This window comes from Zootoca vivipara, chromosome 9 (assembly GCF_963506605.1).
Source record: "Zootoca vivipara chromosome 9, rZooViv1.1, whole genome shotgun sequence".
NCBI classification, from domain to species: Eukaryota; Metazoa; Chordata; class Lepidosauria; order Squamata; family Lacertidae; genus Zootoca; species Zootoca vivipara.
The window spans coordinates 24,104,094-24,129,920 of NC_083284.1; the positions used below are offsets into that span (position 1 = coordinate 24,104,094).

The 25,827-nt window shown below is 39.7% G+C and overlaps 1 protein-coding gene across 1 annotated transcript in view; it reads right to left on the reverse strand.

Moving 5' to 3' along the window:
• The window catches only part of COL25A1 (collagen type XXV alpha 1 chain), a 269,550-nt gene that overhangs the window by 52,758 nt on the left and 190,965 nt on the right, over positions 1-25,827 (reverse strand). The window contains exons 8-12 of the mRNA XM_060278497.1: positions 12,656-12,727; positions 11,102-11,209; positions 8,854-8,889; positions 6,181-6,207; positions 4,352-4,396 (exon numbers count right to left, since the gene is read on the reverse strand). Of these exons, the coding sequence (XP_060134480.1) occupies positions 4,352-4,396; positions 6,181-6,207; positions 8,854-8,889; positions 11,102-11,209; positions 12,656-12,727 (288 nt within the window). The remainder of the gene's footprint in view (positions 1-4,351; positions 4,397-6,180; positions 6,208-8,853; positions 8,890-11,101; positions 11,210-12,655; positions 12,728-25,827) is intronic.

The following is a 25,827-nucleotide window of genomic DNA, read 5'->3' on the forward strand; positions in this document are numbered from 1 at the left end:
GCAACATGGTATAGGTTATGTGTCCAGGGAATAACTAAATATGCAATAATTGGAATTGGACCAATGGGCAAAATCCCCTCTACGTTTTCACTGAATGTGGAACTGTTGTGTGAGTAAGGCTTTAGTCACACTGTTAAAAAAAACTAAATGCATGGGCACACACTTTGTTCTCAGCATATAAAGAAAATAAAATTAGATTAAGTAATGTGTTTTGGATCCTCTTCTATGTCAGCTAATGGACTAAAGAGGATTTGTGTTCTGTGGGAATTGTCTACATAGTGTTGCTCAGAACTGCACTCCAGCTACAAGCACCAGAATGACATGGTAGTGACCGCACTTATTTATTTATTTATTTATTTATTTTAAAAAACCTGTATGATGCTATTTCATTAAAATATATCTAAGTGGTTTACAACAATTATATATACACAATATAAACCACTTTTTAAAAATCTAAAGCAAATCACTCTTCAGAAAGTGTTTAACTTGGTGCTCTACCTGTTACAAAGTAAAGTTTTCAGGAAACCTTAAAGGTCAATAGAGAGGGCAGCTGTTGAATCTCTACTGGAAGAGCATTCCACAAGGCTGGGCCAATAAGACTAAAGACTCGGTTTCATGTCCAAGTCAAATGAGCTTCATCAACTCAGGTGACAATTAGTGATGTTCCAGTCATAGTGATACTGTGATAGTGATGCTATGACAGAAGCCAAATCAGTGCACTGAGAATACTGCTTAAGCAGAAGGAAACAGCAGTAGCAGTCTGTTTATCTTTGCTATGGACCATGTATTGGTTGAGAAAAAAGTATTATGTCCATAGTCCTCAGATCACTGAAAATAGATCTCCTTGCTGGAGTCTATGGAACTATTCCAGAATACGAATTCTGGAGGAATACAGCTTTAAGGATTACAGCTTTTCAGCTGTGAGTCTTAAGGCCCTCTGTTTGCATCATAGGCCTATAGAAAAAAGCCACAAATGTGTAAGGATGAAGCCAAAGACTTTAGCAAGCAACCCACAGCCAGCTTCAATTCAGTTCAGTCTGGATTTGAAAGCGGAAACACTGATTCCTCAAAAGGCTAGTCTGAGACTGCAGAGCAGCAGACGTCTGTGATGGACAATGGAAGAATTACACCAAGCACTAAAGTTATCTCAGCTCCATTTGACATCACATCTCGTATAACAATACCCTGCATCTCACAAAACTGGCAGAACCTTGGCTTTGTATCCTATTTGAAGGATTAACCTTCTGGCAGCAAAACTTTGCCCAGAAATGCTGGTCTGCTGCCAAATACAGAAGGTTAATGTTTAAAAAGAACACCTGTGTGAACACATTATTAACTTTTCTCTGTTAGTATATGTTATGGCCCAGAACCTTTGTTTTTAATCTATGCAGCATCTGAATGGTGGTTGCTTATCATGCAAGAGAAGCTTTCTGACTGGTGGTTGCTTATCATGCAAGAGAAGCTTTCTGATTTCCAGTTCCAAGTCAGACCTAGGTCTATGCCTTTGTGCACATAGTAATTAAAACTGGAATATAACCTTCCATTGCAGTGTCAGGGATTTGCCTGCCCCCCCCCTTGTGACCAGAGAGTCTTCAGAGCTCCAGGAGAAACATATTCTTGAGAACTGGCCTAGTGGGTCCTTAGCTCCTTAGATCTCCTTTCATAAAATGATGTAATGCTAATCTCCTCCCACTCTAACCCGCATACCTGTGATGTACAACACAAACTGCGAAAACAGATGACAACACAAAAACAGCAGCTGTTTTTATGCTCTTAATAATATCTTTTTTCTGAGCTACACATTTAAACATGCCCTGCAGAAGCAAATCTAACGGTTGTGAAATCATATATATATTTCTCCAGTTAAAGGATTTTCCTGCTTCTCAAATAAGATTATATTTAAAGATGACTGTGAAGCAAATTTGGATTCATGTGATGTGTATAATGAAGATTAATTTATGGAATCGAACTGTTAAACATCCCTGCTCCCTTTAAATGCTATCATGATGACCATTTTATAACTGATGAAATTCGTTACCACATAACATATAGATGGTTTGTGACTTAGTTGATTTAAATTGTAACATATATATAGTCAAAGAGGATAAAGTCAAAGGTTTTTTTTTTCAGCCACTGAAAGTGGAAGATGAAAAATGCATTCTTCAGCTGGAACTCACTGAAACTCAATTCCAGCACCTCTCAGGTGGGCGCCATTGCCATTCTAAGAGAACGAGGGAGGTGTTCATGGTGAGTTTTGGCACCCCTTTTTCTAGAAAAATAGTACTGTAAAAATGTATATAAGCATATGGAATACTATGTTCAGCACTTTGACTAGCCAGACCTTTTTTTTTTTTTTAAGGAGGAAGCTGGCTTTAGAAAAAATGCTGCTAAAGGAAGGAGCACACATTTTATTAGGAGCTGTCAAGCTTGTAAAAAAAATCCCAAAATTATTATGACTCTGTCACTGCTAAGGATGGATAGGAAAGAAATTTGATTCAGTTCACATTTGAATGCAAACATACCGGTACTAAGTTTGCACTTCTCAAAACAATCCATAAACTGAAACAAAGCCATCCTTTAAAATTTGCAGTTTTCTGAATTTGCAATGAAGTTCTCTAGCCAAGCAAATATGTAAATAAATAAATACATAAACTAGGGTAAACTGTGTACATATGCATATATTTAGGGAAAATAACATACTGTACTTTAGGCAAAACTGCATACAAAATGTGTATATTTGTGAAAACCATACAAAAATGCTGGTGAATTTTTATGAGAACTGTTTGGGTTTTTTTAAAAAAAAAATTGCAAAATGATGTGGAAATTTTGAGAGCAGAACTTATGATTGGAAAAATGCGAAACTGAGACACTGTTAAATTGACCAATTCCTCCATCCCTTGTTGCTATCCAAGTGATAAACCACTTGGAGTGCAGTTCAGATGGGTCACCTAGGCCTGATGGAAATACTATGCGAGTTTTCAGATTTTGCAGTGCTGAGAGACTTTGCAAAATGTAGTTTGTTACCCTGTAGCAGCCTCAAACTCAGCACTGAGGTATTCAACACAGGAATATCACAGAAAATGTGCCATCCCATTTCCACCCTTTCTGCAATTTCTGGACCCATGCACTGGGTGGACCTCTGCCACCATGATATGTATGAGTTACCATGACTGACTTTCAAGTTTCTAGCAATTGCAGGTATAAGCTGAAATCCATAAGACATGCTGTTTTAGCCATTGCATCCTGGAAATGAAGGCAATTTTCATCAGCACCCAGGGCTGAAAAAGTAGATACGAACAGACATTTGTTCATAAGCTATAGGAAAGTTCCCCCCTCTAATTTGATAAGCACAATACTTTCTAAAAGCCCTACTGTCTCCAACAGTGTAGCAGTAAAAGGCTTATTATTTGTTAATACCAAAATTACAAGTCATTAAAATATTTACTCCTTATTAGCCAAGAGCCACACAGTTGTAAAATTCTAACACTACAAATCACATACAAACAATGTGGTTACTGTTACAGTTTGGGCACGAAATTTTATGTACTCGTACTGTTGTGTGCAATGTCTTGCTCTTGTATAAATGCAATAACTCCATTACATTGCGGCTGCCGCATAACTTTTAAAACAAGTTTGATAAAAAAAGTTAATGTTTATGAGAACAATAGATGCACAGTATTTTTCAAGTGTCAGGCCAGCTTTGTATGTATAACCAGCTTTGCCAACAGTCTATAGTGCTGATGTGAAAAACCCCTGCTGTTTTAGTAAGAGACTGAATGCAGGCTGCCAGTCACGGTGAACTGTGACCCAATTTGGTGACGGAACTGAACACATGTTATGGGCAATCTAAGCCACGACTACTTCTTTTCCCATTTAGCTTTATTTTAGATCATATCTAGCTTACATATTGCCAAATGCATACATTTGCGTTTCCCCCTTCTTTCCAGGATGAATTTTTATTTTCTTCACATGTTTCTTATCTCGATAGATTCCTCTGTAATCTCTCTGTCTTCAAAAAAGGCAAAAATACCACAGTGCAATTCACTTCTTAAGCCCCATTCATTTCAGTTAGATTCGTATGCATGGAAACAATGTGTTGGATTGCAGCCATTTTTGTTACACATTGTTGATTGTGTAGGGGTGGTTTGCCACAATGTTTACAATGTGTATTTTCTATCCAATAAATTCACTGGGCCCATGACTTACTTTATTATTTACTTTATTGGTAACTTGCTTTTCTCTCTTTTTTTAATTAGAAAAATGTATGCCCTGATTAACTGGATTTGAAAAAATAATCATATTTTTGCTACTACAAACAACAACCAAGGGTAGAAAACTGTGTGGGACTCACCTGTTGTCCATCCATCCCTGGGATACCAGGTGCACCAAAGGAACCCTGAAGAGAAGCACATATATGGATTCAGTAAAATATATCACACTCCTTGTGAGATACCTCAGTGTAAATGCAGTGCTTTAGTTCCATATGTTATTATAACTGAGGAGTTTAATTAACCCACTGAACTTTCAGTAGCCTTGTTCTGTAAACTTGGACACTACTCTTCTGAAATATGACTTATTTTTATATAATTGTTATTTTGATTCGAAATTACACTTGGTTAACTGTCACATTTTCAAGCTTGTGTGTGCGAGAATCTTTTTCTAAAAAATCACAAAAGCTATTATTATTATTATTATTATTCAGTAGCAGAAAAAGTATAACCAGTAAAGTGTAAACAACCAAAAAATAGACGATTAACTCATATTTAGAACACACAAAACATAACTGAATATACATGCAGCTTTCTTGAGGCCCACACCAAAAACAAAATAGAAGATGGATAAATATTCATCAGTCAATGTTTTCTAAATATATCATTCCACATAAGCCCATGGATTTGTGGAGGATAGCACCTCTATTTATATATTTATATATTCAATAAAGCTCTTCTAGTTATATAATGAATTCAGAATTTTATTAGTCAAGAACTTCCTAACTTTTCTTAAATGCAGTTTTCAATTAACTGAATGATATTTGTACATCCTTTGACACTTGTACAGAACACTAAAATGAAAAACTTATCCTTCAGTAGTACCTATTTTTAAGAGTAACCCCTAACATCTAGCACGTGCAACTATAGGAACAATGTTACTATGATCCACCTGGCATATCATTAATGCCTTGAAGATATAATTTGAAATAATTACACATAAAAATATCCTGATCCTTCATAATGGCATCAGTTTAATGTCTGCGGTTACTGCTAACCACTCCATGTTCATTGCAACCCTACTTACTAGTATCATACTAGCAATGTGTTACTTGATTTTGTAAGGATGGTGATGTTAGAAAAGGAAATTATGTCTGTGACTTTGAAACAGAAGATTCATGCTTTTTCCCACCTGCAATGCTACTAATTTTTCTTTTCAGCTTTCTTCAGCTTCTTCCTAAACATTTAAGTTTTATGAAACACCTACTATAATACATTGACTTTTAAAGATAGCTTTTAAAACAATTTGCTGTGAGTTGATATGGGGGGATGGCTGGGTTAAATGCAAAAACTCACTTAAACTGTTTTTAGTCTTGATATATTTAGTATTGGTTTAATGCTGCAGTCCATAAATCGCAGGTTCACTCTATCAAACTTTAGCCGTAAACCCTGATGAGTGTAAGTAATATCGGAAGCATTCACAGGAAGTGAGCTCTCAGGTTACTATAGAAATAGGAAGACACTGGCCAGCCACCAAGCACCATTTATCAGCGACACCTAGAATCCTTTGTTTCGTTGGAATTTTTCCGGGGTATGTGTGTCATATGGCAGTGATCTATTTGAATAACACCATGCCTCTCATTTGAAACTCTAGCTGTATATCCCACAATGTTTTAAGTTTGGTTTTATCAGTTTACCAGCGTTGAAGAAGAAAACTGTAGTAACTTCTGTAACACGGAAGTTCAGCAGATGAATCGAAAACAAGGCTTGCTTGGCATTGCTCAAGCTCCTTCCCATACAGAGGGGCGGAGGATTGGGAATCTCATGCTATGTATTTTGGGAAAACAGAGCTTGACGCAGACTTAACTAACTGCTTCAGTGTGGGATACAGTAGCTAATGCCCTTCATTCTGACAGCATGAAATTTGGCAGTAGGAAGTATAATCACTTTCACAGCATCGTTTATACTATACCTTTTGTCCTGGAGGCCCCTGAGGCCCCTGGAAAGCAAAAAACAACAACAGTAATTCAATTAGCATAATAATGCAGCCAATTTAGCTTTAAATGACCAATTAAAATGCCCCATTGTGTAAATGTTCCTATGCTGGGTCAAAATCAGCCAATGTTTTTCACATCAAGGAAATGCAAAACTCTGTACTAGAAATGTATAATGGATGTTTTTTCTCCTCTATTTAGCATTAACTACAAGCTGCAAAATTCCTGCTTACATCCATGTTAACTTCCTACATTCCACCCCACCCCTGGTTCTTCTGATACAAATAAATCTGCCACTGTTGGAGAGCATTTTCTATTCCTAATAATAATAAAAAAATACATTGAATTTTCCATAAGGCTCACCATTGCCACCCAGTGTCACATTGTATATTGCACTTGAAACACACTTGAAACATTTTATTTGCAGCTGTATAGCTGAGTCCCATATTATATATTTGACAGATGATAACATGACAACATTTTGTCAAGGGCATATTTCCCTAGTACAAAATAGCTTGTCAAGATTTAAGCTATAAATATGAGGAACTAAAACCTGAGGGGAAAGTAGACATTTTACCAGCATGATAACACTAGGCATGGGGAAAAGGCACTCATTCAGAGTGTCACAGTGGTTAGAGCAGGCACCCCCAAACTGCAGCCCTCCAGATGTTTTTGCCTACAATTCCCATGATCCCTAGATAACAGGACCAGTGGTCAGGGATGATGGGAATTGTAGTCCAAAACATCTGGAGGGCCGAAGTTTGGGGATGCCTGGGTTAGAGTGTCGGACTAGGACCTGGGAGACCAGGGTTCAAATTTCCCCTCACCCATGAAGCTTACTGGGTGATTGTGAACCAGTTACTGCCTCTTTGCCGTTGTTCTGGGGATTAAATAAGGAAGGGGAGTACTTTGTACACAACTTTGAGCTCTCTGGAGAAAAAGGTTGGATATAAATAAATAGCAATCATTTATTTATTTTACACTGGAATTTAAAGTATCACTAGGGTCTTGTGTATGTATGCTCCTGTACTTCCAAATATTGCTGAGTTCTTGTATTATATGAATCATGCATTATATCACTTTTTTTTCCAGCAAAGTGTCTGCCTCCAGCATTTGTGCATGGATATGCCAATTGTAATTAAAACCTCCCACAAAAACACACTTCAGAATTTATTCATACTGACAAGTGCTCCTTACCCTGTGAACTTTCGGCTCATTGAGTTGAGCCAAACAGCAGCCTTGTTCCTTGGAGGGATTTCTCCCATTCCATTGGGAGTAAGGGAGGCTTGGCCCTCCAAGCTATAAAGCCTTTGCAGATGACCTGTTCATGATCTATATATGACTCTCTCTTTCTCTTTCTCTCGCCTGCCCCACCTTTCAATAAGCTCCCAGAGAGAACAATGGAATTATAGCTATTAATATACCAAAGGAGATAACTGGATAGCTAAATAGCAGAGTGAATATGAATAACCTGCAATTTTGAACAATGAACATTTAAGTAAAGACAAGACAGGGAGGTCTGTCAGGATATGTTGTTGTACATAGATAGATAGATAGATAGATGATAGATAGATAGATAGATAGATAGATAGATTTTAAAAGCAGCTGTGTTGGTCAATAAGGAAAAAACCCCTTCATAATCCACTTCATTAGACTCCATCAACATATCACAAAAATTAACACTGGCAAGCTTTTGAGTTCTGCAGAACTCTTCATCAGGCAAAATTATGCAAAAAGCAGAGTGCTGGGGTGGGAGTGCAAAAACTATGGTATATTAGATGTTGAAACCATAAGGTAGACCCAGGCCCAATATGGATATTGCAGGCCGAATAAAGTCTCTGCTACGGTACGTATTCCAGGTATCATGTTGCTCATCTAAAATTCTGAGATAAAGAACCAATAGCTGCTCCTCATTTCTGGAAACATAAAACTTCTTAAGCAAAGCACATGGGTCCCTGGTTAGGCAGAAAGCAGAGCTAGTGTTTCACTGTAGCTTTGGGTTGGTTTTGATGCAGTACTTTACCATGGTTTTCCCAACCGGAAATGTCTATAAGAAATGATAGTCATAATTACCCAGCTATTGCTTGGTCACTATTTCAAACCTAAGTTGGCCATTGTAAGACTATCTTCTAGGGAGATAGTCATACCCGGAAGGGTTCTTCTTATCTTCTTAAATATCTGGTGTCCCTTTTAATAATACAGTGAAATATCTGATATGTGACAATTTGAAGATCTCCATTAATATTCAGAATTGCTATCAACTGCTATGTTTTCTTCCAGGCCTATCTAAATGGCAGGACAAGAGATAACTCTTTAATGATTAGGGCTGTGTGAACGGCATTAAGATTTTGAAGAGAATATAATTTGGGATTAGTTTTTCTAACAATGAGCGTTAATGCTATAGATATACCCTTTCCAAAAGAAAACAAAAAATCTAGAAGTTCCAACTTTTTCTTATGTTTGTGGAAACTCAAGTGTATAGAGATTTCTGTCAGTTCTTTCTTGACTTTGCCAGATGATTTACTTTGCAACTCCCATTGGCCTCACGAGTGGCATACCATATATCTAGCAGCAAAAAGAAATGATCACAGAAAGGAAACTATAAGACTTCTTGCAGGTTGTTCTTATTAGTTAAAGAAATGAGGACTTACCAACAAGCCTTGTTCACCTGGCTTTCCTGGCTCTCCCTTAAACACAAAATGTTATCAACATCAATGCCATTGTTTACATTCAGTTTGTGCTTTAATAAATCATAGAGTTAACTGCTACGAGATGGCAAGTAGTCTAGATTACTGGTCTTACTGATTATTAACTTATTTTTATTTATTACCCCCTGCTTATTTGGTTATTATTATCTTTCTCCTTGTCCTGACCATCCCCCTTAGGCTATATTCACAATCTTTCAATTTGGCTGGGCTCTACACTTAACCAGCCCGGAACAATCTACCAGAGAGAAGGTCGCCGCCCATGGGACAGAGGGACATCGATGAATGATAACCCAGCTTTTACCTTGGGTTTTAATAGGTATAATAGGTTTTATTGGTAACCATATATGTAATGTATTTTTGTTAGTATTTGTTCTTTTGATGCTATGGCCTGTCGGCTACGCAAATAAAGTTTGATTTGATTTAATACTGGTCTTAAACTGGTGGGTCAGGATCACAGCTTGATCCAAGGTGGGCCGTAAAAGGAGCACTACAACCATGCAAATATATGGGAAAAGACTAAGGAATGTGTCCTCAAGTACATGCTTGGGTTAAAAGTGCACCCTGCGCCTGAAAAGTCTAGATGGCTTTTAAAAGGGGATTGGAATAGACAAAGTTATGGAGGATATGTCTCTCAATGGCCATTAGTGATGAAAGCTATATGGAGATTCTGGATGGGATTCATCAAACCAGTCCTCTCAGTGGAAGTCCTGCACAAGAACTTCCTCCTGTGCACCTGGGCTTTCTTCTCCTGCCACATGCCCCCCAAAACTGGGTTGGAAGAACCTCCAGAATGGTGCATGGGGGAGGGGGGGTCAGGAATATTTTTCTGTCTGGCAAGCTGTAATGCTTCCCCTGATGAAACAACTTGACAACCACAACACTAATTTCCACCCTCCTTGTTCAGAGGCCACTGAGCATCAGATGCTGCGAACCAACAACAGGGTGTGTTCTTTTTTCTTCTTTTTAAACAGGATTTATACACTGCTTAATCAGCACACTGCAAAATGGTTTGCATAAAACCATCTCTGTGCCTGCTTTTGAGCATCCACAAAGCACTGAATTGGCAATTGCTCTTCCTATGTTCTTTTAATGCCAACTGTCTCTTTGTTATATTGCAGTGAAATATCTATTGACGAATTTGTGACCATTTGAAGAGCAGCTGCTATGCCTTGCTTACCAGAATTTCCTGGCCACTGGTGCTCACAGAAATGTGACCAGATTCTATGTGCCACAGATCTGGCGGTGTTCTAAGAGGATATGCTCTTTAATTAACTGGGTGGCGTGTAACAATATTTTTAAGTGTTATAGGGCAGTTCTAATTTTAGACATAGAATGAGATCGAAGAGTTGATCAAGTACGTATCAGGCCAGGGATTATAAGGTGCTATGATTTCACTCAATAGTCATCGTCCTCTGGAAGACAAATCTGTCAATATTTTGAAAATTAGTTAGGTGAAATAAGAACAAATTATAAATGCTTAAATGAGGGGCTGCTTCCCAGGTGGTGCTAAACTACAACTATCCTCATTTATGAGAGTTGAGAGTCCAGCAACATCTGGAAGGCCACATATTAGTCACCCTGGTCTAAACGTAAATAAAAATGCTTCCTTGCTCAATAAGAAATCAAACACCCATACATTAATAATTAAGACTATTTGCTTATATTCTCTTAATGTTAACTATCACTGAAGAAGCAGCTATAAAATCAAATGCAGTGCCTTTGCTTTTTAAAGGTTATTCAGAATGAAGGTTGTGCAGAAATGCTTTTGCTATGAGTGCATAGCAGTTCTATAAAGTGAATGCCAGCCAGCTATTTGGAAAGATCAATCTGTATTGAAGGTAGAAGACCAGGGCACCTGAGTATTATTTCTGACCTTATTACTTATACCCTGCCTTTTTCTCTGATGGCACTCTAGGTGACTTACAGAAAAAGAAAAGATTGATAAAAGCATCGACAAAACAATAATTTTAAAAAAAACAATTAAACACCATCACCATTATTATTATTATTATTATTATTATTATTATTATTATTATTATTATATTACAGTGCCTTAATCACACTGTATCTGCAAGTAGCATCACACATTCCTAATGTGCATCTATAATTCCACTCACAAAACATGGATAATGAATACTTCTCAGCTATAAGAAGCCTTTCTACGCCTATGACACATGGATGGCTGACTCACCGGTAAGCCAGGCATTCCGCGAGGGCCATCTTTGCCAGTATCTCCAGGAGGACCCCTTGGTCCAGGAGGCCCCGGAGGCCCCGGAGGTCCAGCTTGTCCTTGGTCACCCTGAACACCAGTCAGTAAAATCAGCATTAGTAGACAGCTTTCGAATCTTAGCAGATAAGCTCTCAATTGCACAAAACACAGTAAGAGAGAGAGAGAGGGTGATATTCAAGGGAAGAGTTCGTGAAGGGGCAAAAGAGCTCAAAGTCTATGTTAAACAAGGATCTCGATCCAGCTGTGTGCAGAACAATCAAGATGGTTGGTGCTGTCATATTTGACAACACAGCACCTGTGTGTGGATGAAAGGGAACTGGAGTCCAACCTCTCAGCCTCAAAGAACTTATTGGCACTACTGATGGATTCTCAGGTGGCAGCAGAGACTAGGACCATGGCCAACATATGCTAGAAAGCTGGCTGTGGCTGATCCTCTCAGACAAGGATTTGGCCTCAGTTATCCGTGTTTTCACAAGCGTCCTGCTTGGATTACTGCAATGTACTCTATGTGAGGCTGTTGTTGAATATGCTTTGAAAGATACTAGTGTCAGCTGTCTGAACTGGGACTTTCACCTAAGGTTCTGGATACAAAGACAGAATCAAATCCACACTCCTAGCCCTAAAAATACACACACTAGTGCAGCCTATAACCATGTGCATAGTGCCTCATTACACATGCAGGTCTAGGGGATTGTACACCGACTACCTACATTAGGGTGACTTCAGTTTGTGAAGTTAGTTTTCTGCATTAGGACACTACGCAGGAATGTTTAAAACAAACTTGCAAAATTCTACCAATACATTTCTGCCATGAGCGTAGCCAGGATTTTTGTTAAGGGGGCAGGGAGGCAGAACCTCAGTTTGCTATGTATTTTTATTTATATTTATTTGTGGGGGGGAGCTGCCCCTCCCTGCCCTCCCTTGGCTACGCCCATGATTTCTGCAGGGGGGGAATGTTTACTTGGCCAGCATGTTCATTTTAAAGACTGAGTGATTAGACTTGTGTGGAGGCCGTAAAACTTTTATGGCAGCTTACAAAACTGGTTCATGAGACCCAACAAGCAACACTGACTGAGCTCTAAGCAGGCTCTGAAATATAACTGCCTTGTTGAAAAGCTGTACAGTACTTTTCATGCTATAAATCAAATAGCAATAATATTTAATCTCCCTTCAGCAACCATTTTATAGCGACAATTGAGAAACAACATTTACAGCTTCAATATATCCACATGGCAATAATTTAATCTAGTTGGGCAACGAACCGTTAAATCACAATGATTCCTCTTCAAAAATACTAAGTTCTGTCCAGTTTCCAGTAAAAAGCTAGCAGAAAATAGTTGGTAAAATTAATTATGTGGTTTACGGCAAAGCTCCATGCAGTGTCTTCTAGCCCTTTGCAAATAAATAAATAAATTCCATTTCATTATGAACTATGTGGTTCAGCAATATTTACAATTCAGCAATCAGCTGCAAGCAAAAGCATGGCAAAAGGTGCAGAGAGAGATTAAGCACTACCTTAATGAGGCGGCGTTTAATGAGCTGCTGATCAGCAGAGAGAAACCCATGATTGATTTTAGGAAACACCATCTGATCAGGCAGGTGAGGTCAAAGGTTGAAGTTCAGAGGTGAAAGAATTGGAGAATAGACATCAGAAGGCCCCAAGAAAGAAATAGAAATATATACATTAGACTTGCAATAGCAAATATAATAATCAACTGGTGCTTGTGTCCAATAAAGGAATCTAGCTTTCTTTTAAAGGAATTGCAGCAGTAATCTAAAGAGAGAGACACAGCAGGAAATAGTCTGTGCATTACATTGTCACCTAATGAATGCAAAGGTTATGCAAGTCAATGTAACTCTTAAACTTCTCTTGCAACTATGGTTTTTATTCTTTTTTGGCCAAGATTTAGAACTACACTGAACACCTTTATTATATGCTTCACAAGCAAAGATTCCTAGAGACAAAGCACCAGTTCAGCATTTAGTCAGACTTTCCAAACAGCATATTGTGCCATGAAGAATGGTGCCATTAAAATGACATACCGAGTCTGCTGGTCCATAGATAGCTTAAATCATTTCTGCTTAATACTTCAAAAAATTGAAAACATGTGCTCAAGTGTGAAACCATGAATGCATAATAAACTGCATTATTACTCTTAGCGTTTTGACGTAGATTCATTTGACGCATTGTGCATCCTTGTGTGGCTTTTACAAGCAGAGTTGCAATACAGTTCTTGCTAATACAATTCTCATTAAGAACCCACACGGCTGGAAGCTGGCAGAGATACCAGCATACATTATCTTAGCCTTGTGCCCTCTCATACGTCAGGTAGTTCCACTGATACCTGGATAGCACAACAGCACTGAAGCAGCATGACAATTATGACATGTAGGGTGGACTAGCTGGCTTCCAAAAACATTCATGACACTTCTATGCTGATACAGAAAGACTGGCTAGCTGGTACAGGTCAGCCACAAACCTTGACGGTCAGGATCTGATTACTGTGAAGAGCAGCAACTGTGGGAAAGCCTGGCAGACCCTAGGAACACACACACATGGTACCAAAATAACACGACACAAAACATCACACAGAACAACAACTTAATAACAGACATGACATTTAATAGGTCCTTATCTCTATCCTTATTTCTGTTGCTAAGGGTGGCCTGTTAGAGATTCTGTTTTCTATTGAGGGGGTCCAAGAAAGATTAAGGCCACACAGAATTATAAATGCTTACTTAAAAAAAAAACAAGTCACAATTGTGAATATATATTAGTTTTTAGTACATTAGCAGGAGAGAAAGACACCTCTTTTTTTAGCGCATGTTAAGCTAAGGCCACAGAGCCGTGTAGGCAACAAACTCTGAAACAACAGATCTTTTTTACTTCATTTTAAAATCCTCTCTTTACCATGCAACACAAAACACATGAACGGACAGTATTTATACACATTAATACACTGGACATTGGACTACTGCTAGACCCAGAGTGTTAAAAAAAATTGAGATCAACAGTCAGTACGTATAGAGCTGTATTTCATGTACATGATGAAGTTCAACTCTTCTATTTCCCATTGACTGGCTCACTGTTATATTTTAACACAATCAGAAAAGGCTGTCAGATGTGACAAGAGCACCCAGCTTCTTATACCTCTCAAGTACCGCACTGGATGATTGAGAAGGAGGGGTGCATTAGAGGCCAGCAACCTTTGCAATATAGGTGAAGAATGTCCTCCAATAATCTTCAGAGCAGAATGTTACACAGAGAGACGCTGAGATTACTTCTGATTCTGCCGCAGGATTCTGCTTTTTCCTTTGATTTTTTACTCTTAGTGTAAGTCATTAACAACACCTATTTTTTCCACATAAAGTGCTACTTAAGGGAATCGGGAAGAGCCACCTCTTTTTTGGAGTGTCTTAAAATAATTTTGTTAAAGCAAAGGCCTTTCCTATCAGTTTGCTCTTACATATTTCCATTAATTTTGGTTCAGCGATTCGTCACCTAATTCTATGGAATGAGAGGGGATTTCTTTTTTAAATAAATCAAAGCAAATATTTTGGTTTGGTTATTTCTTAAAAAAACAAAACACTCTTGTGGCCCCCGTAAGTTTTGAATACATATCATTTACATAAAATAACCCTCCCCTCTAAATTCAGATAAGCAGAGGACAAGAAACCCTGCTTACAGAAACAGCAAACTAGATGGAGTTTTCATTATTTTTACTGCTCAGAAGCTGCACATTTCGATTTTCGAACGCTGAAAACATGGAAGTAAATGCTTTTGTTTTCGAACGCGCCTTGGAAGTCAAATGGCTTGCACTGAGTGTTTTTCAATTTTCTCCATTGAACTTGCAGCCAGCCTTTTGCGCCTCGGTTTGCGAACGTTTCGGAAGTTGAACGGTCTTCCGGAATGGATTACGTTTGAGAACTGAGGTACCACTGTAGTAGGCTAGACAAGAGGCAAAAGTGCTCAGAGTAATGGATGTGACTCTCAACATTGTACAGGAGCTACATTGCAGAAACAAATCGTATCGGAGGTTTCAACACATACATATCAAATACACACGTTTCTCTATCCAGCTACTCAAAAGTCATTGGCAACTAAGAAAGGCATTCCCACTAAGAAAAAGCAAAAAGCAAAGGACGTAGTTCCTGCACTGTGGATTCCCTCACCTGGCTCTAGGTAGGAGCCATAGCTCAGTGATAGAGCCAGAGGAATAACTAAGATCCCTTTCACCCTTGGCAAGGTGCTGTATCAGTGTCGTGCCCCACCTCCCCCCCAGAAATCACTTTACTGCAATAGCTGCATTAGAAATTGCTACATTTTACACAGCCCAAGTACTAAAGCGTCTGGAATGAGGGTGGGGAAAAAACTGCATGCCTTTGTGCTGTGGTGCAAGGAGGACAGGAATCTTTTCCTACATTCGATCTCACCATGACAGTGCCTGTTGTCATGCACTCCATAGTCTGCATAGGTGATTTTGTATCACCCCTGTGCCCCTGGCGGGGCCAGTTTTGTCAACCCCTAGGTTCGTCCAGAGCTGTCTTAAGCATATGCGGTGCCGGGGTGCAAAGATCCACCCCCCAGGTTGCCCAGTCCCAGGCGTGCAGGAGGGCGGAGTCGACCAGCCACCTCAGCGTAACGCTGGCTCGGTCGCCCCCAAATCTGCGGCGCAGAGCCACCCGCAGCAGAAAAGCCCGTTGCGGCACTCCGACTGACAGGTGGGCTCTTCCCTGGACTCAGCTCTCAGGCCCCGGACTCTCGGCCTGGTGCCCCTGAGAGCCCGTCACCTGGGTGCCCTGCACTCCTAGCGCCTATGGGTAAGACGTCCCTGAGTACGCCTCTGGGTAGAGCACATGCTGGCATCTTGAGTTTAAAAGGTTCTGGCAGCAGGTGATACGAAAGACTTCTGTTAGAGATCCTGCGGAGTTGCTGCCAGTCAAAGTAGACAATACTGAGCTAGATGGGCAGTAAGCTTCACCAAGCGTGAGGCAGCTTCCCGTGCTCTCCTATGTTCACATGTTCTTCTTTGCCCAACTGAGTCATCTCAGTGTCCATTATCTCAGAGGATACTGGAGCACATCTCTTGGACTTCCTTGGGCTTGTCATTTTCTCAAATGTGATAGATGTGCTACTTGCAACAATCCTAAGAAAACTACCCTTCCTTCAGGAATGAAGCAATCTGTGCAGGAAGTTCCTGTTGTAGGATGCTTGCTGTGACTGCCTTTGGATAACTGCTCCACAGACAGCACTTCATAATTTCCCTGCATATTTGCAACACGGTGATATATTATGTAGCTTTCTTTCTGAACGCTGCCGGCTGTGAGCAAACCTTTGCCTATCTACTGTGCCTCTCAGGGTAGAAACAGCAAAGTCTGCTTTTGCTCCTGACCTTGCTGCACAAGCTTACATATTCCTGTGAAGATCTGGCAAACAAGGCAGGAATTGCCACCTGCTGCTCACTTGCACTTCGTACATTTACAGCCAGCTGCTACTATTTCACATCAGATCACTCGAGCTGAAGGCCAGAGTGATCCTGACACGTTATATGATGGCCTCCCCGCCCTACAACCACCTCAAGCTTCAATTAATCTCTCAGGCGGGTGCTCATTATTGTACCTGCTCTAGGGAATAGAGTGTCTTGCATCGTTCCCCGTGTATTGCCAAAGACTCGCAGCAGGAGCTTTATATAAACCCTTTTATTGCAACTGCTGCTTTCTCCATCAGCAGCCAAACTAAAACAATAATACACCACAGAGTATGATAAGGCCAAAGGGCATTCTTCCTCCCAACATGTGCATTCATTCAAAGCAGAGCTTTAATTTCAATGGAGGGTGTCACTTCTTGGAAACTTTGCAGTCATAAGAAATCATCTGATATGAAATGGTTGTATTCTTGGGAGGGGGAAGGGAATGTTTTGTAAGCAATGCAGCCTCTTCCAAAAACGTGGCATACAGTGATCTATTTCTACTCACGCCTTGGCAGGGAATAAATGCTCCAATGAGATGTCTTTGGGTTTGAAAAGTATTTTCATTCCTCCAGAGTTCTGCATCACCCACAAGTAAATAACTTTGGATAATGGAACTTCCTCATGCAAATAATTAATAACGATGCTGAAGAACGTCAGATCTAGCACTCTTCATACTTCATAGGATAATTTATGACTATTGCTATTTTTTCACCTAGGTGCATAGTCAAGTTCTCATAAATGCATCTTACACACATTTTGATTCATGTATTATTCTACTGCTATCATTTTGCAGTAAACTGTGCTCACAGCAATGGGGCGGGGGAAACCAATATATGCATGTAAATAAACAAATATATGCTTTCTTAATGTCAGTCAAGCCCTTGTTTCAGTCCATTTCACAAAATCATAGAACTGCAGAGTTGGAAGTGATCCTAAGGCTCATCTAGTCCAAACCCTTGAAATGCAGGAATCTCAACCATAGCTGTCAAGTTTTCCCTTTTCTCGTGAGGAAGCCTATTCAGCATAAGGGAATTTCCCTTAAAAAAAGGGAGAACTTGATAGCTATGATCTCAACTAAAGCATCCATGACAGATAGCCTTATCAAACCTCTGCTTAAAAGCCTGCAATGAAGAAGAGTCCACTATCTTCCAATAATGCTAGGAACCTCTGGGCAATTTGTCATATACAGCACAAAGAATCAACCATTTTTCCAGTTTTACACCCCGCCTTCCAATATTTCACATTTATCAGCTTCAAAACGCAACACAAACCCCTCTGAAGTGTGCCTTATAACATACAAAATGTTCAACTCCAACTGAGGAATAAATAACACATTCTCAACCTTTTGCTCCAAACAGCCAATTTTTGCAACTCATTTTGTAAGATATATCCCAATATCTATTTAATTATATATGAAAACATAAAACCAAGTCGCTCTGGATGTGTTCCTGATAAAATCATGTTTGCTACTAGTTATTAGGTAAAGGTAAAGGGACCCCTGACCATTAGGTCCAGTCGTGACCGACCCTGGGGTTGTGGCGCTCATCTCGCATTATTGGCCGAGACAAAGCCGAGTGGCCAGCATGACAAAGCTGCTTCTGGCGAACCAGAGCAGTGCATGGAAACACCGTTTACCTTCCCGCCGGAGTGGTACCTATTTATCTACTTGTACTTTGACATGCTTTTGAACTGCTAGGTTGGCAGGAGCTGGGACCGAGCAACGGGAGCTCATCCCGTCGCAGGGATTCGAACCGCCAACCTTCTGATCGGCAAGCCCTAGGCTCTGTGGTTTAACCCACAGGGCTAAAACTGAAACAAGAGTGGCGTGCATTTAGTGAACGTTTTCTCATCCTGCAAGGCAATGCCTATTAAGGATGTAGTGACCACACATCATTTTGCCAAATCTAATGCACTGTGTGATTATTTCATTGTTACAGGGAAGGTAAAGAACTATTCCAAACTTTCAGGAGAGTAGAGCTGTCATCAGGAAAGCAGCACACACACAAAAGATACACTACGGACAGGGGATATTTCAGGAAACTTTTCAGTTAGCTTGAAAAGTTACCCCTTTCAAGTTGCAAATTGTTTCTGGGCAGCATTCTTTCAGAATTAGTACTTCTGTGGGGGATAGACTCAGAATTGGCTAGTAGATGTTTAATTATAACGATGGGTTGACTAATCTATCAACATCTTGCAACAGCATTTTACCAAATGGAGCTGTTTTTTTGTGGGAGGACTGCAATTCACATACAGTATATGTGGCTAGTTCAAAAGGCAGAGCACTTTCTGATAGGTTAGCTCCCATAGGAACTTGATTCTGGGTTCAACAGCCCAATCAGAGGTTTGCTAACTTACTGAATGGATTGGCCAAATGAGTATCTTTCAGCCTCAACTACCTGCCCATAAACCTGGAATGGCATGGGACTGTGGTAAAGATGAAGGAGACATGAATCACAAACCACTACAAGTGCTGCAGAATTTATTACTTCTGCTTTATTTTTTAGCATCTGCTCATGTGTTAGAGAGGCAATCAGAGGCAAAACAAGGATTAATCATACAAGAATATTAACTAGAGAGTCCTAACAGTTTTACCAAAGCAAAAGAATCTGTTTAATCACTCAAGTTAACAAAGGTTAAGATAATAAAAGGAAGTTCTGAATGCCTTCGCTTTCTGGAACTTAATCCCTCCTGCTGAAGACATTTGAAAGATGCTATCAGTTGCTTACAGCCCCAGCTGTTAAAAAAATTTACTTGGAACACGCCATGTGGAGAAAATAATTTTATGAAAATAGTTAAGTATGCACCCTGTGTGGCTTCTTATTGCACCTAGACCCCAAAACTAATTTAAAGTCAGCTGCTGGATAACGATTGTGAGACCTGATAAACAATAAATCTCTTCTATATCAGAACTGAATGGCAGTAGTGCTTTATTATCATTTGCAGAAAGGGGGTAGGAAATAGATTAACATACTCAATTAGAGCCGTTTAGTGCATGCTCAAGGTCTATTTTCATTAATTACTGCTCTGGTTGGACAATAAATCATGAATGATCTTCAAGTGCCAAGGTTCTTTAAGTAAAAGTCATTTTGAAATATTGGAAGTGCCTGCTAATTTCTCTAGTGCAAAGACTTCCAAGTACAGCTGAATTAAGTACAGCTGTGCATTGGGTGGTACACAGAACTGTCCGGCTTAATTCTTCCTTCTTCAGGATAAAACTGATGGAGAGCTCTTCAGACATTTGGTGATATAAGTGTTTACAAAAAGAATAACTCTTCAGGAGACTTTAATATATATTAAATCAGTTTCACTTGCAGAAGTTGTCCTGCAATACCCTAAATGAAATTCTCCTCTAAGCAGGCCTTTTTGAGCCCATGGCTCCCTCGACCAACTACATTCTTTCTGCGGCACCCCTGTGGGGTTCTGAAGCACAGTTATGTCACCTCTTACATGCAGAACTGGCAACCTCTCACCCTTTTTCAAATACCCTCCCTTGTGGAGTGTTTCCTCAGCTTCCTCTCCTTGAGAGTCCTCAAGGCAGCAGCTGCTCCCACCACTGGTCTCTGAACTGCCTCTGCTACCCCAAAGAGAGGTGTGTGGGACCTACTAGTATGCAAATTTCTGTTCACTTTGAGAGTTGAGCTTAGCTCTGTGGGGAAAGGCCATGTGAAACTCACACCTCCACCTTCTTGTCTCTCCACTTCCTCTGCTTGAGGGAAGGTAGAAAGGCTGTCACATCAACCTTTTGAAAATAATGCTGTAATGTGTGTTCCGTGCAATGCTAGTGTGCCTCATACTAGTAGGTGTAGGGCCTACTAGCATGCAAATTTCATTCACTTCTGTCAAAAGGTGGAGAGGTATCCTAAATAGTGAATGGGAGGTACAAAGCAGACTTGGATAGACCCTGAATCAAACTGTTCAGTCTACAAAGCACCTTAAAATGAAGTGGGCTTTCTGGAAGAACCTAATCGAGGTCAAAACCAAATTTTATGGTCAGTGCACATTCCTAATTTTTACTGGACTAGGAGTCAATTGTGTACTCCGGAAAGAAGAAACAGTGAGAATTTTAGCTGTACGCTGTCTAGATCTGGAAACAAAAAAAAATGTTCCTGTGTCAGTCAGATGGGCGGGGTATGAATAATAAATTATTATTATTATTATTATTATTATTATTATTATTATCATCATCATCATCATCATCATCAGCTAGTTAAATATTTATGCCTGGAAGCCTAATATTTTAGAGACATAACTGTTACTAATCATATTAGTAACTTTTTTTCCAGAGGACTAAATTCTTATAATTAGAAACTATAATCTAGTTTCCTCACTCAGTAGTCCTGTGAAATAAGAGTTACTGAGTTGCCAAAATCCATTTAGTCTAAGGTGTCAGTGGTCTAATAGCAGCAAGTCTACCAGCCCAACCCAAACAATTTACTGTCTGTGCCATTGTGGAAACTTGCCAGAGGAAGAAGATGCTTGCCACCTCTCTACTGGATTTCAGTGCCAAGATAAAGTTGCCCAAAGGGTAGGATCACACACAGAAGCCAAGCAACACAATGTGTTTCATCTGGTATTATTGTGGCGAGGTGCTGAGAAACACATTTCTCAGATATGGTATAAGCTCTCCTTTCCCATCAGTATGTAATTCAGTTCACTTAGAGACTGCTACCCCTAACAGCTGGGGAAGTTTTTATTTTGGGGCAGAGCAGGGATATGAAACTGGGTCTCAGACTTCCATCTTTCCACAGTTGCTACTGCATCAGAACAAAGCAATGCAACAGGTAAAAACTGAGCCGAACAAGGTTCTGTTGCAGTCCTAGAGGGATCTCTTCTTATGCTGCAACTTGTGGCACAACTCTCACATCAAATTCAGCTGTTCACAATCTGAGATATTGTGAGGGATATTTGATCTTGGTGCTAGAATTATCACTACCTTCAGCTGACATCCTGAAACACACTGCCACTCCAAACTACTGGATGCAAACAATTTTCAAAACAAATACACATCAAGTTATGCTTCCAGTTAACCAGTTATACAGGCTGACTTCTGAGGAGTTTTTTTTTAATCTCTCTTAGCATTACAGAAATATTTACTTTTTAAAATTATTAAAATGAATTATTTGGGCAATGCCATTTGATTTCACATGGGTAAGATTCTTTGCAGTGCAATCTTATGAATGTTTACTTTGAGTAAGACTGTGTTCAGATGAGAATGAGTCTAGCCTCAGATGTCTTCCTCTACTTCAAGCATGGTTACAAGAAGATCAGGAGTTTCTATCTCCATTTTAAAATTAATTATAGTTTGCTGTGTCATCCAAATCCTAATCTTAACTATGGTTAGTGAAAACAAGTCAGTTTACACTGCACTATGGTTTAAATCTTGCTCATTCCCACCAACCATTGTTAAAATTAACCACAATTGCAATTGGCTTTGGATGGCATGGCAAGCTATAATTAATCACAAGCTTCCCAACTCCTCCATGCTGGTGCGGGGAGCGTTCAAGTCCAGGGGAAGGCGACAATCATTCTTATAATGCTAAATTATGGTTTAGTGCAATGGTTTTCAAAGTGTATGGTGCACTGCACTGATGTGGCAGGAGACGGTGTCAGGAAGATTCAAGGGCAATGAATATAATATTTTGGGAATAATTCATGTTCTTATGTACCTGCATTGTTTTATACTTTATGGATGCCCCATGATCATATTATAAAGCAGTTGCGTTCTATGTTATAAATCAAGCACTGCTAGGAGTTGTTACAATGCATTCCTTACCAATAAAAAATTCAGTGTGGAGGGAGCAAATTTTTGTTCTGAAAGTGTGGCCCAGAGAAAATAGTTTGAGAACCACTGGTTTAGTGTTTTCAAGGATGGTGCGTCCCAGTTTGCCACTTGACATTCTGTTTCTAGCACCTCCAAGCTGGCGGGAAAAGTCTCCTGTCTGAAACTGCTAATCAGTGTCAACGTTACTGAGCTAGATGGACCAATGCTTTTACTACTGTTTTAGAGTCCTTGGCCACAGTGATAAGGACAATCAAGATCACAACAGCATTTTGTATTCATAATAAAAGTTTGAAAAACAGAGTAAAAATGCTGAATATAGAACTAAAAAGATAAAACTGCTAAAAAGAAAATCCCTGAAAACTGTTCTGGTTCTGTAAACTATTTTCAAAACCACATTCCTTGCCTGCCATATAACATCAAATGTGTAGGACCCTATCCAGAAATCCTGAGTTCCTAAATGCTTCATCATGACTATATATGGCCGTTATGAAATTCCAAAGACATAATAACGTTCAGCCTAAAACATGTTGGCCAGGATCCAAAGGGCTGCAAGTGGAAAGGAAATTACTCCTTGCAGTTTCAGGCAAGGACGTACAAATCCTAGAGTAAGAAATGAATGCATTGAAAGAAAATGTGCTACTTTTGATCTTCACATTTGGAACAAAATCCCTGTATAAGGTTTTATTTTCCTCGTGCAAAGTTCTACTGCAAGCTGAAGAAGGAAGCTTTCCCATGAGTGTTGGGCTGCTAGACATTTGGATTCCAGCCAGGCAAAATCAATGGGCACACTTCCAAGTAAGATATTAAGGTCTGAGCTGTTAGATCAGTAAAATCTTTAGTGCTGTTGTTGGATATACCAGCCAACACTTCACAGGTAACAAATAGAGCCATGCCTTTGCACCCTGTTGTTACACCAAAAATTGCTACCTCCTTATTCTTTGTCGAAGACTAATCTATTTGCTATGTCCTCCGCTTATTTCCCCAATCTGTTCTCTAATGATTTAAAAATCAAGATGGTGATTGTTCTTCATGATAAAAACATATTAGAAAAGCTTAAGTGTCCTACAGTGTTCTGATTCACACGTCACGGCAAACCATAACATCTTGTGAATAGTTACAGGTAGGTAGCCGTGTTGGTCTGAGTCGAAACAAAATTAAAAAATTCCTTCAGTAGCACCTTAAAGACCAACTAAGTTTTTATTTTGGTATGAGCTTTTGTGTGCATGCACACTTCTTCAGATACAAGATTCTTCAGTGTATCTGAAGAAGTGTGCATGCACACAAAAGCTCATACCAAAATAAAAACTTAGTTGGTCTTTAAGGTGCTACTGAAGGAATTCTTTTATCTTGTGAATATGCAAGCATGTGGGCTTCCTACCCAGTTGCTCCTACCTAGTTGTTCTGCTGCTGTTGTCTTCCCCTGATAAACCATATGTTCAGACCTAATGCTAAGCCAAACCATGGATTAGCCCCAGGTAGAACAGCAGCAATGTAGGAGTAGGGTTGCCATATTTCAAAAAGTGAAAACCCAGACACAAAGGTTGAGTTTTTGAGCTACTTTTTAATGAAATTTGCCAAAACCTACACTACCAACATGGGCTGCCATACATTTACTATTTCCCCAGACATTTCAGCAATTTCCACCAAGATGCAATTTACAAGGGCTGAATACTGGCTATGTCCGGGAAATTCTGGACTCATGGCAACCCTAGGTAGGAGGGCATCAACCTCAATTCTCACTCTTTGTTCATGGTTTGGCTTTAGCATTACATGTTAAGAAAATAACAAATAAAAGGACACGACTGAAGTTTGAGCCAAATTGTGAACAGGGACAGAAAACTGAGTTTTGAGTATTGTCTGTCTCCACAGAAATCTGAACTGGTTGAAGCTGACTTTGCCAATCTGTGGAGTTTTTAAATTGTGCCTTCGCCTAGGTTCAACCTGTATATTTGTAAACAAAGGAAATATTACAAAGATGCCAATAATTCTCTAATCACTCTTTCAAAATTGGGTAAATGCTGCACCCCTGGTCTGTAAAATCAGAATGTCTGTAAATAAGAATGAATGTAAGCTATGAGCATATAATGCCAATTCTGGCTCAACTGCAATGGCTGCCAATCAGTATCCTGGCCCAATTCAAAGTGCTGGTTTTGACCTATAAAGCTTTAAAATGTCTCAGGGCCGCAATACCTTTCCCCATATGAACCAACCTGGATCAACCTGGATCAAGGAGGAGGCCCTTCTTTGTGTGCCCCCTCCACAAGAGGTCCAGAGGATGACAACACAAGCCTTTTCTGCAGTGGCTCCCCACTTGTGGAATGCTCTCCCCAGGGAGGCTCACCTGGCCCCTCCGTTATGTATCTTTAGGCACCAGGCCAAAACATTCATCTCCCAGGCCTTTGGCTAATTAAACAATCTATAGCCTTTTAAGCTGTGCGTGGGTATTGTTGTTTTGTTTGCTACTCTGTTATGTATTTTGTGTTTTTATACTGTAAATCACCCTGTGATCCTCAGATGAAGGGTGGTACAGAAATTTCAATCATCACCATCCACAGCATCTCTAGGTAGGGCTGGAGTGCCACTGACAGTCAGCATAGACCTAGATGGGCCAATGGTTCGACGGAGGATAAAAGAGCTCCCTATGTTTTTATGTGGAGGTATCTTGGTTTTGAAAACCTCCTGTAAAATCTATCAAATCAGATATTAAAAGACTTTAAAAAATATTTCTAGCCTAGTCTAGTATAAATGTTCACTTCTTTTGAATGAGGTGCCAAGTATATTTTCAAGTGCTTTCCCTCTACACCACACACATTTGAATAGAATGCTTTAAAAAAATGACTGAGAGCAGACCCACTACTGGAATTTGAGAGCTAATTAAAGTTATTCACGCATCAAAAAGAGGCTTTAGCTATATTTTCATACACTGTGGGGATCGAACCTTAGTGACAGACAGCAGCAATAGCAAGTCTCTGAAAAGGAGAGGAATGCCTTAGTAATAGTTTTGAATGGCATAAAACAATTAGGCTTCCGAGCATAATCACAACCTGCTGTCTGTCTCTTGCGTTTCATAACTTGGTTCAAAGTTAACATGGATTTGTTTTCTCCTAGTACTACTGTGTGTGCCTTTGTAAAAGTACAAAACAGCCATAATACTATTTTGAAGAGCCAGGAATGTTTCCAAACAGTAGTTTCCCTCACCAGAGTTTTCTAGCTACGAACACAGCAAGAATCTGGCTCACTTCTCCTGCACCTGGCAGGAAAGGAGGATGAAGGCAGGGGGAGAAATGATCAGGGTATCTATCCAAAGGATCCAAGCATCCCATCATAGTTATCAGAATGGCGGAGAAGCTTCTGGCAAACTACATCATGTGGAACAAGGCCAAGGCTGTTTAAATCACCATCACATGGAATAGCCACACCTTAGTCATTTTCTG